This window comes from Medicago truncatula, chromosome 5, assembly GCF_003473485.1.
Source record: "Medicago truncatula cultivar Jemalong A17 chromosome 5, MtrunA17r5.0-ANR, whole genome shotgun sequence".
NCBI classification, from domain to species: domain Eukaryota; kingdom Viridiplantae; phylum Streptophyta; class Magnoliopsida; order Fabales; family Fabaceae; genus Medicago; species Medicago truncatula.
Window position 1 is genome coordinate 39399850 of NC_053046.1, and position 14146 is coordinate 39413995.

Genomic DNA, 14146 nt, shown 5'->3' on the forward strand with positions numbered 1-14146 from the left:
TATTATACTCAAAATCAAATTCGGAAGCCAATCATTTAACAGATGCATCCAGAGAAATCAATTCATTGGGCTCCTAATTAATGGATTATCACTCAACTCCTTGTACGTGTATAACCTTCCATTCTGATATTCATTCAAAAATCTGACATATTGCATAAAGTAGAATTAATTTTATAGATTTGTCAAATAGTATCGTTTAGACAAAGAAAACTCAATTCTCAGAAGAAAATTACAGAAAAATTGTGTTGCAAACACTATAAGCTTTTTATATCGTGTCATGCAAGTTACTGTTATATATCATCATTGTCAAATAAACGACTGCCGGCTTCAACATCGTCCTCCAAATTACTGAAGTCAATCAAATCCATGAAATCATCAAGGTTTGCTTCAACATCGTCCTCCAATGAAATTGGCTTCTTCCCTTTTTCATCAAGCATCATAGGTGAAGGAAGTGGAAGGTATGAACATGGTGAGGGTAGAGCTATAGGTATATGAATATGAGAAGTTCCAATAATGCTGCTAACCCTGAAATTGATGAAAGTAACTGTAAATATAACACCTCATATAAACAATTTTAACATATAAAAGAAAATGGAATTACATAATCTACTCACCTATCAATCAATGTTGAAGTACTTCCCACATTATTGTAGAACATGTTTGGAACATCTAAAAGTTTTTCATTTATCTCATCAAAAATTGATGGATATTTTCTAAATTTCAATTGTGGTATATTAAATTCATCTTCTTGTGAATCCTCAACTTGTTGGCTACTATTCAACTTATGATCCGGTTCCATGTTGTCGGGGAAGGGTGACAAGCCGAGCTTTTCAAGTTTTCTTTTTCTCGCATTCCAAAAGTTCTTGATGTCATTATCGCTTCTTCCCGGTAACTGAATACAAATTAATGACATGATCAACAAAATATAACACAAGTGATAGATGAATATTTGAAATTAAAGAAGAAAGTAAAAGAAGTAAAGCATGAATAAGAAGAAATTACCTCATGAGCCAGCTTAGACCATTTGAATTCACCATACTTTATATAGAACTCAAAAACTTTAGATTTTTCTTCTTCACTAAATGGACCCTTTTTCACATCTGGTTGTAGGTGATTATACCATCTTAGACGACAACTTTTACCGCAACGTATAAGCCCCGCATTTTTTGATACCTCGTTCCAATTTCTGGTTCCATGTTTTTCCACATATGCTTTTAATATTTCATCTTCTTCTTTTGACCATGTTCCTTTTTTAGTATCGGTCGATGATGATGATGATGAAGAAGACATGATCGATGATAATACGTACTAGGGGAATTCAATGAGAGAGAACTTTAACCAGGTGTGTGATGTTAAACTAACTAATCATTCATATTTATAAGTAGAAAGATATCAATAGTTGTTATAACTCAATTGTTCTCATTTTAAAAGATAAAGAATTTCTTCAACAAACAATTTATATTATATAATTGATATATGTCATTTAAAGAGATAAGTATAGTTTGTTATGATATGAAAGTGTAAACACAATATGAATATATATTTGTTTTCCTTTATCATTTAAAAAGTGTAACAAACTAGATGAGTATATTTATACCTACTTTTTCATCAATGCGATTATACCCTTAAACAATTTTTTCTATAATAAAATTGTTGTTGGTGTCATTTAAAAAAGAATTTAGATTTTTTTTGTTATATTGTATTATATTATTGTCAATGTCGTTGAAATAGATAATCATAGTTAGTTTTTATTTTTTATAATTTGAAAGCAACAAACATTTATAATTTTTTTAGTTCTAATCAAAATCAAATTTTCATAAAAAAAAACACCGTTCGTAATTTTTCATCTTTTATCTTTTACTAGAAATTCATTTGGTTCTTTATCTTTTTTCTAAATTGTTTTAATTCTTTATCTTTTTTCTAAATCATTTTAGTTATTTATCTTTTTTAAAAGAGTGATGTTTTAGTCCTTTCAACACACCAAAACGAATGAAAATAAAGACTAAATATCACATTTTTAAAAAAAGACCAAGGATTAAAATGATTTAGATTCATGTTGACTCATGTTGTTTGAGTGATGATGTTAGTAATATCTTGGGTCTTGCCTAAGTCAAATTGAGATTTGCAAGTTTAGTGTATATCTATCGGTTCGGTACATCGCTTTCTTAGATATTTAAATTAAAAACTAATAATTGAATCAATCCAGTTCAATTTTCTTTGGTTTGGTTGAGTGTTTGTCCTAACCAAAAAAGATTGGTGATAATCTTGATTCTACTCAAGAGTTTGTCATTGTTATTCAGTGCAAAGAATAAGACAATGTGCTTCAAAGAGAATAATTTATGATCAATTTGCGGGCATTTTGTACCGTTTAACACTAATGAGTTTGGAATAAATGCTTAGCAAAAAACAAGAACAAACTATTGGTGCATAGTTTATTAAAAATAAAAGATAAATGATAAAGGAAAAAAAAAACTTCAAGGATGGTTGGAAGTGGTTACTTGATCTCATTAAAGGTTATTCCGTTAGCGGTGTAGGGGACTATTCTTTGGGAGTCTTGTTTTTTGCTACGTAACATTGTTTTGCAGACAAATGTTTCTCATTAAATGGTTCTGTGTCCCAGTTGTTCATGGTTGCGGATGAACCTCCAGATCAGGGTGCGTGTTGTGAATCCGGTTGAAACTCACACCAATGTAAACAAAGATGTGTGGAGCAAAAGGAAGTGGTAATCTATGTGTAAAGTGTCTCCAAGCAACAACAACAAAAACAGCCCTAGACTAGTGTAGAGCAACACCACACAAGAGAATACAAAGCAAACAAGATAAGCAAGAAAGGAAGAACAAACACACCAAAAAGATTGTTGACCCAGTTCAGCCAATATGGCCTAATCTGGGGGAGAGAGCAGCTCTCCAATCCACTATGATGAAAGTGTTACAAAGGGTTACAAGAAAAATAGCTTGCAAGCTTACACAAGAACAAGTCCTAGTTTCTACCCATTTGTGTTTCCCCACTCTCACAATATGAACCCTAAAAGAGAAGACACAAGAGGAAGCTTTAGATCCTTCCAATGGTGAAATCTCACTACCCAAGGTGTTTACAATGTTTTTCCCAACCCAAGAGATCCTCACTACAAAGACACTCAACCCTAGAGTTCCCTCCTTTGTAATCCAAGTTTCTCTCTCTAAGCTCTTCAAAGCTCTTCTTCAAAATCTGCACAAGAACACTACTAGCCTTCCTCTGATAAAATTGTGTCACGATTTCCAAATCGTGTCACGATTGGAACGTACGTCACAAGGTACGACCAGTCCTTATCATGGAAACTTAACAAGCAAGTTTGAAAATCGTGTCACAATTTCCCAAGATCGTGTCACGATTTGGCACCCTACAAACCAGCTCACGGCATCTCAATCATATGATGTTCGAGTATGATCGTATGTGTCGCTTTTCACGAAAGCCTGCATGGTTGAGGGTCTTCCTCTTCCCGGTCCCTATTAACAACAACAAGGCATCTTTTGATTCTTTGGCTTCCATCAAATCGCTCAATTCCGTTCAAGTCTCTCCTTTTGAAGAATATTCATCTCCTCCTACTACGCCTCCACCTCCGTCCATGGCGACTAAGGACACGGTTACAAAAGCTGAGATGAAGAAATTTCGCGGACTACATGTTATGAATGATGAATTTGAAGATATTCTAAAATTTTATTTGACGTGCAATTTTTCTAAGGCGAAGGAATTTCACGGACTGCATGTCGTGAATGATGAATTCGAAGATATTCTAAAATCGTTTTGGAAGTGTTGCTTTTTGAAACCTAATGTAGTTCTCTAATTCTAAGGCGAAGGAATTTCACGGACTGCATGTCGTGAATGATGAATTCGAAGATATTCTAAAATCGTTTTGGAAGTGTTGCTTTTTGAAACCTAATGTAGTTCTCTAATTCTAAGGCGAAGGAATTTCACGGACTGCATGTCGTGAATGATGAATTCGAAGATATTCTAAAATCATTTTGGAAGTGTTGCTTTTTGAAACCTAATGTAGTTCTCTAATTCTAAGGCGAAGGAATTTCACGGACTGCATGTCGTGAATGATGAATTCGAAGATATTCTAAAATCGTTTTGGAAGTGTTGCTTTTTGAAACCTAATGTAGTTCTCTAATTTTCTTTTGAAGTGTAGTCAATTGTACGGATTCAAATTGATTAATATATTGGTTCTATTTTATCATGGATTTGTCTCCTATATTTCTTGCACTTATCTATGTTAAGCATCTATGTTTGTTATATTTTACTTGCTTTCTATTGTCGTGTCTAATATTATTATGGTCATTAACAATATGCATTTGGTTGATAAAATATGTGTATATCTAAAATTAACAGAAAACAAATGAAATCAATGTATTTTACCCAAGTGAAATTTTACTGCTCTATGGAAGTACCTATGTTTGTTATGGAAGTTAAAAGAAATTGGTAATGGTCACTATTATGAAAGTGAAATTTCATTAACAGATGACAGCTTCATGATTCAAAACCTCCTGTCTTTAATAACTTCCTTCAGTTAACTACGGCGATATTATTGTGCATTGTTAGTCAAATTAGTATAACTCTTTCTTTCCTCTTGTTAGAATGATTAAAATGTTGCATTATGAATAGAAATTTTAAGATACATGCATGTAATGTAAATGAGCTTAATGAAGATACATTGTCAGTGTAAAATAGTTTTACACCAACATCCATTGAAAACTCATATATATTGTCACGTAAATGTACTTAGTAATACGTTGATTAGTACAGTGTTATTTAATAGGACTATAGCGTAGCGGAATTCCAACAACCTGTTATTTTCTACGATCTACGGTTGCCATTACTGCTGTTTTTATGACGGGCTTTAAAATAGGCAACTAGTCTATATCTGTAAGTCTTGACGTTACTGTAATTGGTTATTTTTCTTCTACTCAAGCGTTTGTTAATGTCAATTTAGTGCAAAATATAAGACAAGTCTTGAAATTCTTGTCATTGAAGGTGAGGCATTGGTTTTGTTACCAACCATTAACTATAGAGCAGTGGAAGTATATGGAGCTGTAGAACCTACTCACAATTCCAAACTGTTAATCATGAGTGCCTTTATCATGATGCTTCATGATCCCAAAAAGTTTCTTCTCTTTCTAATTCTGATGCATCATGCAATTGATAATGTCTCATATATGATTTTTTAATATCCGCGATTTGGTCATGTTTAAGAATTATTTCGGGACGAATAGCATTGCTCCATAAAGTGTTGAGTTGATTGTAAAAAAATATTATAAACTCATGGAGCATAAATAAAACACTCCACCTCTTATATTAGGGTCATATTATTTATAAGAATTCATGATAAACGATATTCAAAGGAAAAGCTACTAAAAATAGTAGATGCCAATCACCTGATAATAAAGTTTGAATATTTCATAGTTCACCCTACCATTACAAACAGAATAGAAAAACAAGAAAGATATCAGCTTATGCTATGCCAAATTCTAATAGCTGAAATTATTATACCAAGAAGTTGGTGCACATGAAGATTAAGATGAGCACAACAAGTGAGTGGTAGATTTGAATGTTTGAAGTCGCTGAACTTTTGTGGGGAGTAGGCTGAGGAGCTGGTGCAACATGTTCATTAACATCGATTGCGACCTTCACTCCGCGCTGACAGAAACCTCCTCCGCTTATGAAGTAATGGGTCTTGGCCTCACTCAACTGAAAAACTTCTCTTCCGACACCTGTTGTTATGTTCTTGATGAATCCACTATCTATGCAGTTTTCATAGCTTGTCTTGTTCACCTCCAACACACTGAAGAAATGCCTATCATATCCAAAGACTTGCAAAGCAAAGCATAAGAAAATAAGTATTGAATAGTCCATGATGTGTAGAAAGTGTTAGTAGTCCACATAGTTGTAAACTGATGCATTTTCATCAGGGTTTTACATGCCTTCATTGAAATTTTGTGTTTATGTTCAATAAAATAATTAATTTGAAGAGGTACTTGTTATATTACTGACCAATCACTCATAGAAATTCGATCTTTGAAAATTACAAAATTTCATTATATTATGATATTTAGATCGTCAATCACATTAGTTTTTTGGGTAGTTCATTTATTGGTTCAACAATTTTCAATTTTTGAGATAGTATTAAAATTTTGTTAGCCCAAACTAAATTGTTTAATTCAACATTTCATCATACGGATGATTCGCCTGTTAGTAAGAATATACAACACCATGGCAAGAATACCAAGATTAGGGTTTCAGGTTCATGAAAGCACACAAAATCAAAAATTTGAGAAACTAATGAAAGGGAAAGAATAAAAAAGGTCAAAGGTTATTCAAAATTGAATAGATTGGAATGTATGGATTAATTTGCATTTTGGATTCTCATCTTAACTTTGTTTTGTTGTGGAAATAAAAGACAAGCAACTAAAATCTCTAAAAAAAAAAAAAAAAAAAAAATACAGCTCTGAGTTCAGCCGATAAACCCAAAGAAATAAAAACAAGAGTCATCTCAAACACTGAAATCCAACCAAATTTGGGTAAGTTATATGCGACCCGATTAGCCTCACGATAAGCATGAACAACGGAATAACTAGAAAAATGACGAAGAAGAAAAAATAAATGAAATAATGAAATAAGAGAAAGAAAGAAAAAAAAACTTACATAGCCATTCATTCAAATGAAATTGTTTGTCCGATGACCATTTTGTCATGTTAATATTGGTGTTCCATCCATGGTCATCCCCTCCAACATCGTGACGCACAGATTTTGCCATGCTCCACATCATAGCCATCATAATCATCTTCAACAACATGTTTTTGTTTAAGCTCAAAACCTCCATTTTTTTTTTCAGTCAAATGCCTCAATTTTATTTGCAACTATAAGGGTTAAACTAAGGTCCTATATAGATTATTTTATTGTACAATGGATGTATCAGAATCCGGTTGAGGGTGTCATAAATTTGGAATCAATAAAATCAGATTGTTTCCAAATTGCATTTGGAAATTATTAATATAAATACCAATATAAAAGATTTTTTGACCGAATGTATCGCCCATATTAATTAAGCATATCAATAATTGCGTGGAAAATGAAAAGCGTATATACCAACTAATGATGATAAGATTCATTGTTCATATTTCCCCTCAAAAAAGAAATTATTTGTTCATAGAAAGAGGTTTTAGTTGTAAACTACAACTGTGGCTAGAAATAGGGTGTCCGGGATTCGAACCCGACCCCTGCATATAATAATGTATTGTCCCTATCAACTACTATTAAGTCATTTTAGTTGAATATAATTATTCTAAAATATCTAATTTAATAAAGAATAATTTAATAAAGAATACGGTTACACTTTTCATTAATAATGAGAAAAAATATATTTTACTTTGGACATTAACATTTTGTATTAATTTAGAATTAGAGTTGAATAAACAAAAAGATTATTATATAAATACTATAAATATAATTTTTTTTTGACAAAAATAAATATAAGTCATATGTACAGTAAAAAGTCTGTACACGTCTGTCGAATAATTTTTTATTTATTTTTGGTAGAAGTATCCAAACATGTTTAATCATATCCCACTAATACAATAATAACAAATGTATATGTGATGAGATGTGATTAGTTGTATACGTAAAAAAAAAACTTTATATTTATAATTAAACTCATTATAATATCTTTTTTTTTTACGAAATTATAATATCTTTTTTTGATATAATATAAAAGGAAACATATATTTTTCTTGATTTTATTTTTTGTTATATTATACCAAGAAATATGACAAACGATTTCCATTTTCTTTAAGGAGAAAAACGATTTTCAATATTCGAATGTTGAAATTTGGTGTCTACATTATGCTTGTAAAATAATTAAACAACTAGTAAGTGATTTGGCACAGTTGGTTAATGAGCTCTCTTTAGACGAGTTGTTCAAAAAAATCCAACTTCGATTTTTGGTTTGATTTTATTTGCATACCAATTGAATAATTACAAGGACCGTTTCCCCTAAAATCGGAGATTAACACAAAAATAAAATAGTATAAAGTAAATTTTATATGGTCACAAAATTTGGACACAATATATACACGTCTGCACAAAAAATAAAAGGAAAAAATAAATAATGTATATTTTAAAAATAATTAAATGATGTATAATTTTATATATATTCTAAAATAATTATTATTTAAGATTGTGATCGACTAGGTGTTTTCACCAAAATATAAGCAAAATTGATATAAAAAATAAATAAAAATTAAATGCATTTAGTCCAAAATTTAAACCATAAAACATTTGACATTTTGGATCCGTTTTTAGAGCATTTATATAATTATTTAATTTAAAATGCGAGTGAATAGACTATTCCATCCTCAAATATGCATGCATCGGTCGACTCCGTCCCCAAATTCTTTCAAAATAGTCAATAGGTCCATGAATTATGTAAGCATCAGTCAATTTCGGCCTCGAATTCTTTCAAAATAACCAATATGTCCCTGAATTTAACAATGTTGACGTGTCACGTTAAACGCTGACGTGCAATTTCAAGTCAATTTCCACATGTACATGGACAAATTCGATCGAAAAATTCTGAATTTTTTTCTAACTTTTTTTTAAACAAAACTCATTACTGTTAAATCAATTTCTGAATTATTCATTAAAAATTAAATTGGTTCCTAAATTATGTATCTTATCGTTAATCTAGTCTCTCATTCGATCAAATAAATGTTAAAAACTAAAAGAATGTATTTAAGAGAGTAAATAACATTTTTCCAACATTTAAGTTGCAACTGGTCACAATCAGAATAAGTTGTATTTTCTACTTATTATCCTAGTTTATGCACATGAAACTTACACCATGCTCTACTTCTATGGGTTATAATACATATATCATTACATCTTATTAATTTTATTTAATTTAGACATGAAACTATTATATACAGTATTTATGATATTTACTAATTTTTAGTGTGTTTTTGGAACTCAAGTGTAAATTCTAGGATTTCATAATGGTGTTTCGGAAAAGAAAGAAAAAAATGTGAGGTTAATTTACATGAGCCTAGGCATGTATATTTAGATATGCAAGTCCTAAATTCTGAAGCAAAAAGATCTTTAAGTTATTCCAGTTATAAGAACAATAGTGTAACACTAAAAAGGAATTTGCTATATCCACTAGAAGACCAAAAACAATAGAGGATTCCTTTAACGGGTTTCTTCAGTACCTCATCATTCATTGTTCTCTATTGCCTTTTCATTGTCATTTCCTATTTGAAGTTTTACTATTCCACTAGAATCAATTAGGGTTCCTTTGATTCCCCATGACATCCCTTGTTTCTCAACTCATGCAGGATCATTTGATCTTGCGTAATTATACTTGATCATTTATCAGAATAACATTTGCTTTGCTATGAGCAAAAACTTGTCTTGCAGAAAATTAATAAGATGCAATGATATATGTATTTTATCTATGGTAGTATAGCATGTTGTGAGTTCTATGTGCATAAACTAGGATAATAAACGTCAGTTGCAATTTAAGTGTTGGAAAAAAAGACTAGTTACTCTCTTAAATACATTATTTTAATTTTTAACATTTATTTGATAGTATCAAGGATCAGATTGATAGATAAGATAAATAATTTGGTGATCGTTTTGATAATGAGTGACATAATTCATGGACCAATTTGATTTTGAATAATTCAGGGGTTGATTTGATAGTGTAACAATTTGCAACGACTTTCATTTTAAAATCAAATCAAATCAAAAAATTTCAGTCAATTTCGTCCATGTACACGTGGGAGCTGACTTTGAACTCCATATCAGCACCGTTAACGATGAGACTTGACAAATGGACTAAATTGATTGACATTCGTCGCGTCATTTTTTCGGAGGTCAAACTATTTTATTAGCATTGACTCACTTTTTATTTCACGGCTGAACTTTTAATTTTTTTCAAAAGAAAGTGGAAAAATGTTCAAATACCAGATTTTTAAAGATTAAGGGTTCGGGGGTTGGTTATATTTAGGGAAGGTATTAGCACCCTAAATATTCGTAGTACTCTACGAGAACCTCTTGATTTTATTTATTTTTCGTGCTATAACTTGCTTGCTTTTTTTTGTTTAAAAGAAGGAATTAAAAAGTAGTGATTAAAAGAAAATGAACATTTTTATTTACATTTTTTATTTATTTGGAAGGACGAGTGTCCTTTGCCTACGTACCCGTGAGGGATCAAAACCTCATAGTTCGGGGTAGAAATTGATGTTTGATTGGTTTTGTGTTTTTTATTAGTTTTTGAAAATGTTTTAAAATAAAAAGTCAAGTGGCAAATGAGTATTTGTTTGTATTTTTTAATATTAAAAGAAAAAAAGACTCAAAAGTAGAATTAAAGTTGATTGCAATTTGATTAAGAAAGAAAAGATAAAAGGGAATCACTTGATTGTAAATCAAGGTTTATTATGAAAATATTTTTGATGATTTTTTTGGTTATTTGCATTTTTTTTTTTTTTTAATATTAATTGAAACATAAAATAAAATCGCGAAGAATTTCCGTAGTGACGTTGGATCACCACGAAAACCCTTTAATCTAACCTAATTTGTTTTGCATTTTTTCAATATATATAAAGCAATAAAAAAAATATGACACACGCACGCACACTTTTTCTCATTTATATTTACATTGGACCTAAATACATTCTAATTGCTGGAAAATAAATGACAATAGTTAAAATGCTAAATAGAAATAAAATGCAAGAAAATTAAAAATAAAATTAAAAAAAGGGACAACCAAAGGGACAAAATTACCAAAGGGACAAAATTCCGAAGGGTCTGAAAAAGAGGGGGGAAGAAAAGAATAGCTCGTCAACACAAGCTAAATGGGGAGAAGAGAGAAAAGTTCTTTGACAAGTCAAGAGAACTTTTGGTGTGTATAAGTGAGGAATGAGAGCTATATTTATAGGTGAGGAGGTTGATGAAAATGGAAAAATGGTTTAATGGATTTTTATGGTGATTTGAATGGTGTTTAATGGTGAATTTTAAAAGAGGAATGTGAAAGTTGACACTTGACTTGGAAAATTTTGGACCTTGGACATTTTATTTTTTGACCTATTCTAAAGAAAATAAAATAATAAAAAAAAAAGGTAAAATAAAATAACCTAAAATAAAACAAAAGGATAAAAATAAAAGCAAAAATAAAAGATGGAAAATAACTAAAATAAAAAAGACTAAAAATAAAATAAAATAAAAAAGGGTCCCGAAATTGAAACAAAAATGAGGTATTTTAAAGTACCTCTCTGCCGAATTTTTCACTGAAAAGTCAGAGAATATTCCAAGCCAGAGATTGTATAAATGTAGGATCTTTGGTAAAAAAAAAAATTGAGGTATGACAACATTCATAAAATTCAAGGACGTATTGACTATTTTGAAAAATTCGAGGAGAAAATTAACCAATGAATACAAATTTAAGGATGAAATAACTTATCAACTTTGGTGTTATTAACTTGAAGATAGATTCAATTGAGAAAACAAATATGTGTTCATGATAAATTTGTTTTAAGAATCTTATTTAAGATTAGGTGTCGAGTGGACAATGTCAAGGCACTAGCAATGATAGATGACATGAAGGTAATATATATGCCTCTAAAGTTGTATAAAAGAGAACTTAGGACTTAAATCAATACATTACTAGTAATAAAACTCAAAAGTTAACTCTAATGCATGTAACCTCATTAGTCTAGAAAGCCATTTTTAACCAATTTCAAAAGTATATTTAAAAGTTTGAATATTCCATAGTTCACCCTACCATTACAAACAGAATAGAAAAACAAGAAAGATATCAGCTTATGCTATGCGAAATTCTAATGGCTGAAATTATTATTATACCAAGAAGTTGGTGCACATGAAGATTAAGATGAGCACAGCAAGTGAGTGGTAGATTTGAATGTTTGAAGTCGCTGAACTTTTGTGGGGAGTAGGCTGAGGAGCTGGTGCAACATGTTCATTAACATCGATTGCGACCTTCACTCCGCGCTGACAGAAACCTCCTCCGCTTATGAAGTAATGGGTCTTGGCCTCACTCAACTGAAAAACTTCTCTTCCGACACCTGTTGTTATGTTCTTGATGAATCCACTATCTATGCAGTTTTCATAGCTTGTCTTGTTCACCTCCAACACACTGAAGAAATGCCTATCATATCCAAAGACTTGCAAAGCAAAGCATAAGAAAATAAGTATTGAATAGTCCATGATGTGTAGAAAGTGTTAGTAGTCCACATAGTTGTAAACTGATGCATTTTCATCAGGGTTTTACATGCCTTCATTGAAATTTTGTGTTTATGTTCAATATAATAATTAATTTGAAGAGGTACTTGTTATATCAGTGACCAATCACTCATAGATTAATGAATCATCAACTTAGTCCCTGAAATCACAGTCGATAGAAATTCGATCTTTGATACTTACAAAAAATCATAATATTATGATATTCAAATCATCAATCACATTAGTTTTTTGGGTAGTTCAATTATTGGTTCGACAATAGTTTGATTCAACATTTCAACGTTATACGGATGATTCCCTCGTTAGCAAGAATATACACCATTTTCATTGCATGGTTGGTGGCGAGAAGACCACGATTAGGGTTTCAAGTTCATGGGAGCACACAAAATAAGCGAGAATACCACGATTAGGGTTTCAAGTTCATGGGAGCACACAAAATAAAAAAAATTGAGAAACAATTGAAAAAAAAGGTCAAAGGTTATTCAAAATCTCTAGAAGAAAATAGATTGGAATGTGTGGATTAATTTGCATTTTGGATTCTCATCTTAACTATGTTTTGTTGTGGAAATAAAAGACAAACAACTGAAAATCTCTAGAAGAAAAGAAAAAATCATACAGCTCTAAGATCACCCGCTAAACCCAAAGAAATAAAAACAAAAGTCGTCTCAAACTCTAAAGTCTAATTAAATTCAGGTAAGTTATATGCAACCCGATTAGCCTCGTGATGAGCATGAACAACGGAATAACTAGAAAAACAAGGAAGATGAAAAAATGAAATAAGAGAAAGAGAAAAAAAAACTTACATAGCCATTCATTCAAATGAAAGTGTTTGTCCGATGACCATTTTGTCATGTTAATATTGGTGTTCCATCCATGGTCATCCCCTCCAACATCGTGACGCACAGATTTTGCCATGCTCCACATCATAGCCATCATAATCATCTTCAACAACATGTTTTTGTTTAAGCTCAAAACCTCCATTTTTTTTTTTCAGTCAAATGCCTCAATTTTATTTGAAACTATAAAGGTTAAACTAAGGTCCTATATAGATTGTTTTATTGTACAATGGTCATAATTTTGGAATCAATAAAATCGGATTGTTTCCAAATTGCATTTGGAAATTATTAATATAAATACCAATATAAAAGATCTTTTGACTGAATGGATCGCCCATATTAATTAAGCATATCAATAATTGCGTGAAAAAAGAAAAGCGTATATACTAACTAATGATGATAAGATTCATTGTTCATATTTCCCCTCAAAAAAGAAATTATTTGTTCATAGAAAGAGGTTTTAGTTGTAAACTACTTAATTTTTTACTATGAAGTCTTTTTTTTTTTTTTTATCAGGTAGCATAGTGGCTAGAAATTCACTTTTAAAGTGAATAAGTGAGGTGTCCGGGATTCAAACCCGACCCCTGCATATAACAATGCATTGTTGATATGAGAAAAAATTAATTTTATTTTAATATGAACAAATTAATTTTGAGGGGAAATATGAGTAGTTTTAATATGAACAAATTAATTTTATTTTTATTTTTTACTATCTAGACTTGTTTCAATATCTAATTTTTTTTTTTTTTTGAGCAAAACAATATCTAATTTAATAAAGAATACGGTTACACTTTTCAATAATAATGAGAAAAAATTAATTTTATTTTATCTAAAAAAAAAAATTATATATTTTACTTTCGAGATTAACATTTTGTATTAATTTAGAATTAGAATTGAATAAACAAAAAGGTTATTATATAAATACTATAAATATAATTATTTTTTTGACCAAAATAAATATAATTTATATGTAGTAGTTTTACTGTAAAAAAGTCGGTACACGTCTGTCCAATAATTTTTTATTT

At 30.5% G+C, this 14146-nt stretch overlaps 2 protein-coding genes across 2 annotated transcripts; both read right to left on the bottom strand.

Moving 5' to 3' along the window:
* Nucleotides 1-290: 290 nt before the first annotated feature.
* On the bottom strand, nt 291-1290 carry LOC25495067 (transcription factor MYB101). The gene is made up of 3 exons (XM_013598867.1): nt 1003-1290; nt 615-892; nt 291-525 (listed from the first exon to the last, which is right to left on the bottom strand). The coding sequence occupies exons 1-3, from the start codon at nt 1288-1290 to the stop codon at nt 291-293; spliced, it is 801 nt and encodes a 266-aa protein (XP_013454321.1).
* Nucleotides 1291-11883: 10593 nt separating this feature from the next.
* On the bottom strand, nt 11884-13218 carry LOC11434723 (lamin-like protein). Its single transcript, XM_003617080.2, has 2 exons — nt 13089-13218; nt 11884-12209 (listed from the first exon to the last, which is right to left on the bottom strand). The coding sequence occupies exons 1-2, from the start codon at nt 13216-13218 to the stop codon at nt 11884-11886; spliced, it is 456 nt and encodes a 151-aa protein (XP_003617128.2).
* Between the last annotated feature and the right edge of the window lie 928 nt (nt 13219-14146).

What these genes read in the sequence shown, in the direction of transcription:
- LOC11434723 (XM_003617080.2), bottom strand. Translation starts at nt 13,218, where the DNA reads ATGGCTATGATGTGGAGCATGGCAAAATCTGTGCGTCACGATGTTGGA. An exon ending in TCATTTGAATGAATGGCTAT is followed by an intron (nt 12,210 to 13,088) that starts GTAAGTTTTTTT and finishes TTGCTTTGCAAG; the next exon opens with TCTTTGGATATGATAGGCAT.
- LOC25495067 (XM_013598867.1), bottom strand. Translation starts at nt 1,290, where the DNA reads ATGTCTTCTTCATCATCATCATCATCGACCGATACTAAAAAAGGAACA. An exon ending in GGTCTAAGCTGGCTCATGAG is followed by an intron (nt 893 to 1,002) that starts GTAATTTCTTCT and finishes ATTTGTATTCAG; the next exon opens with TTACCGGGAAGAAGCGATAA. An exon ending in ACTTCAACATTGATTGATAG is followed by an intron (nt 526 to 614) that starts GTGAGTAGATTA and finishes CATCAATTTCAG; the next exon opens with GGTTAGCAGCATTATTGGAA.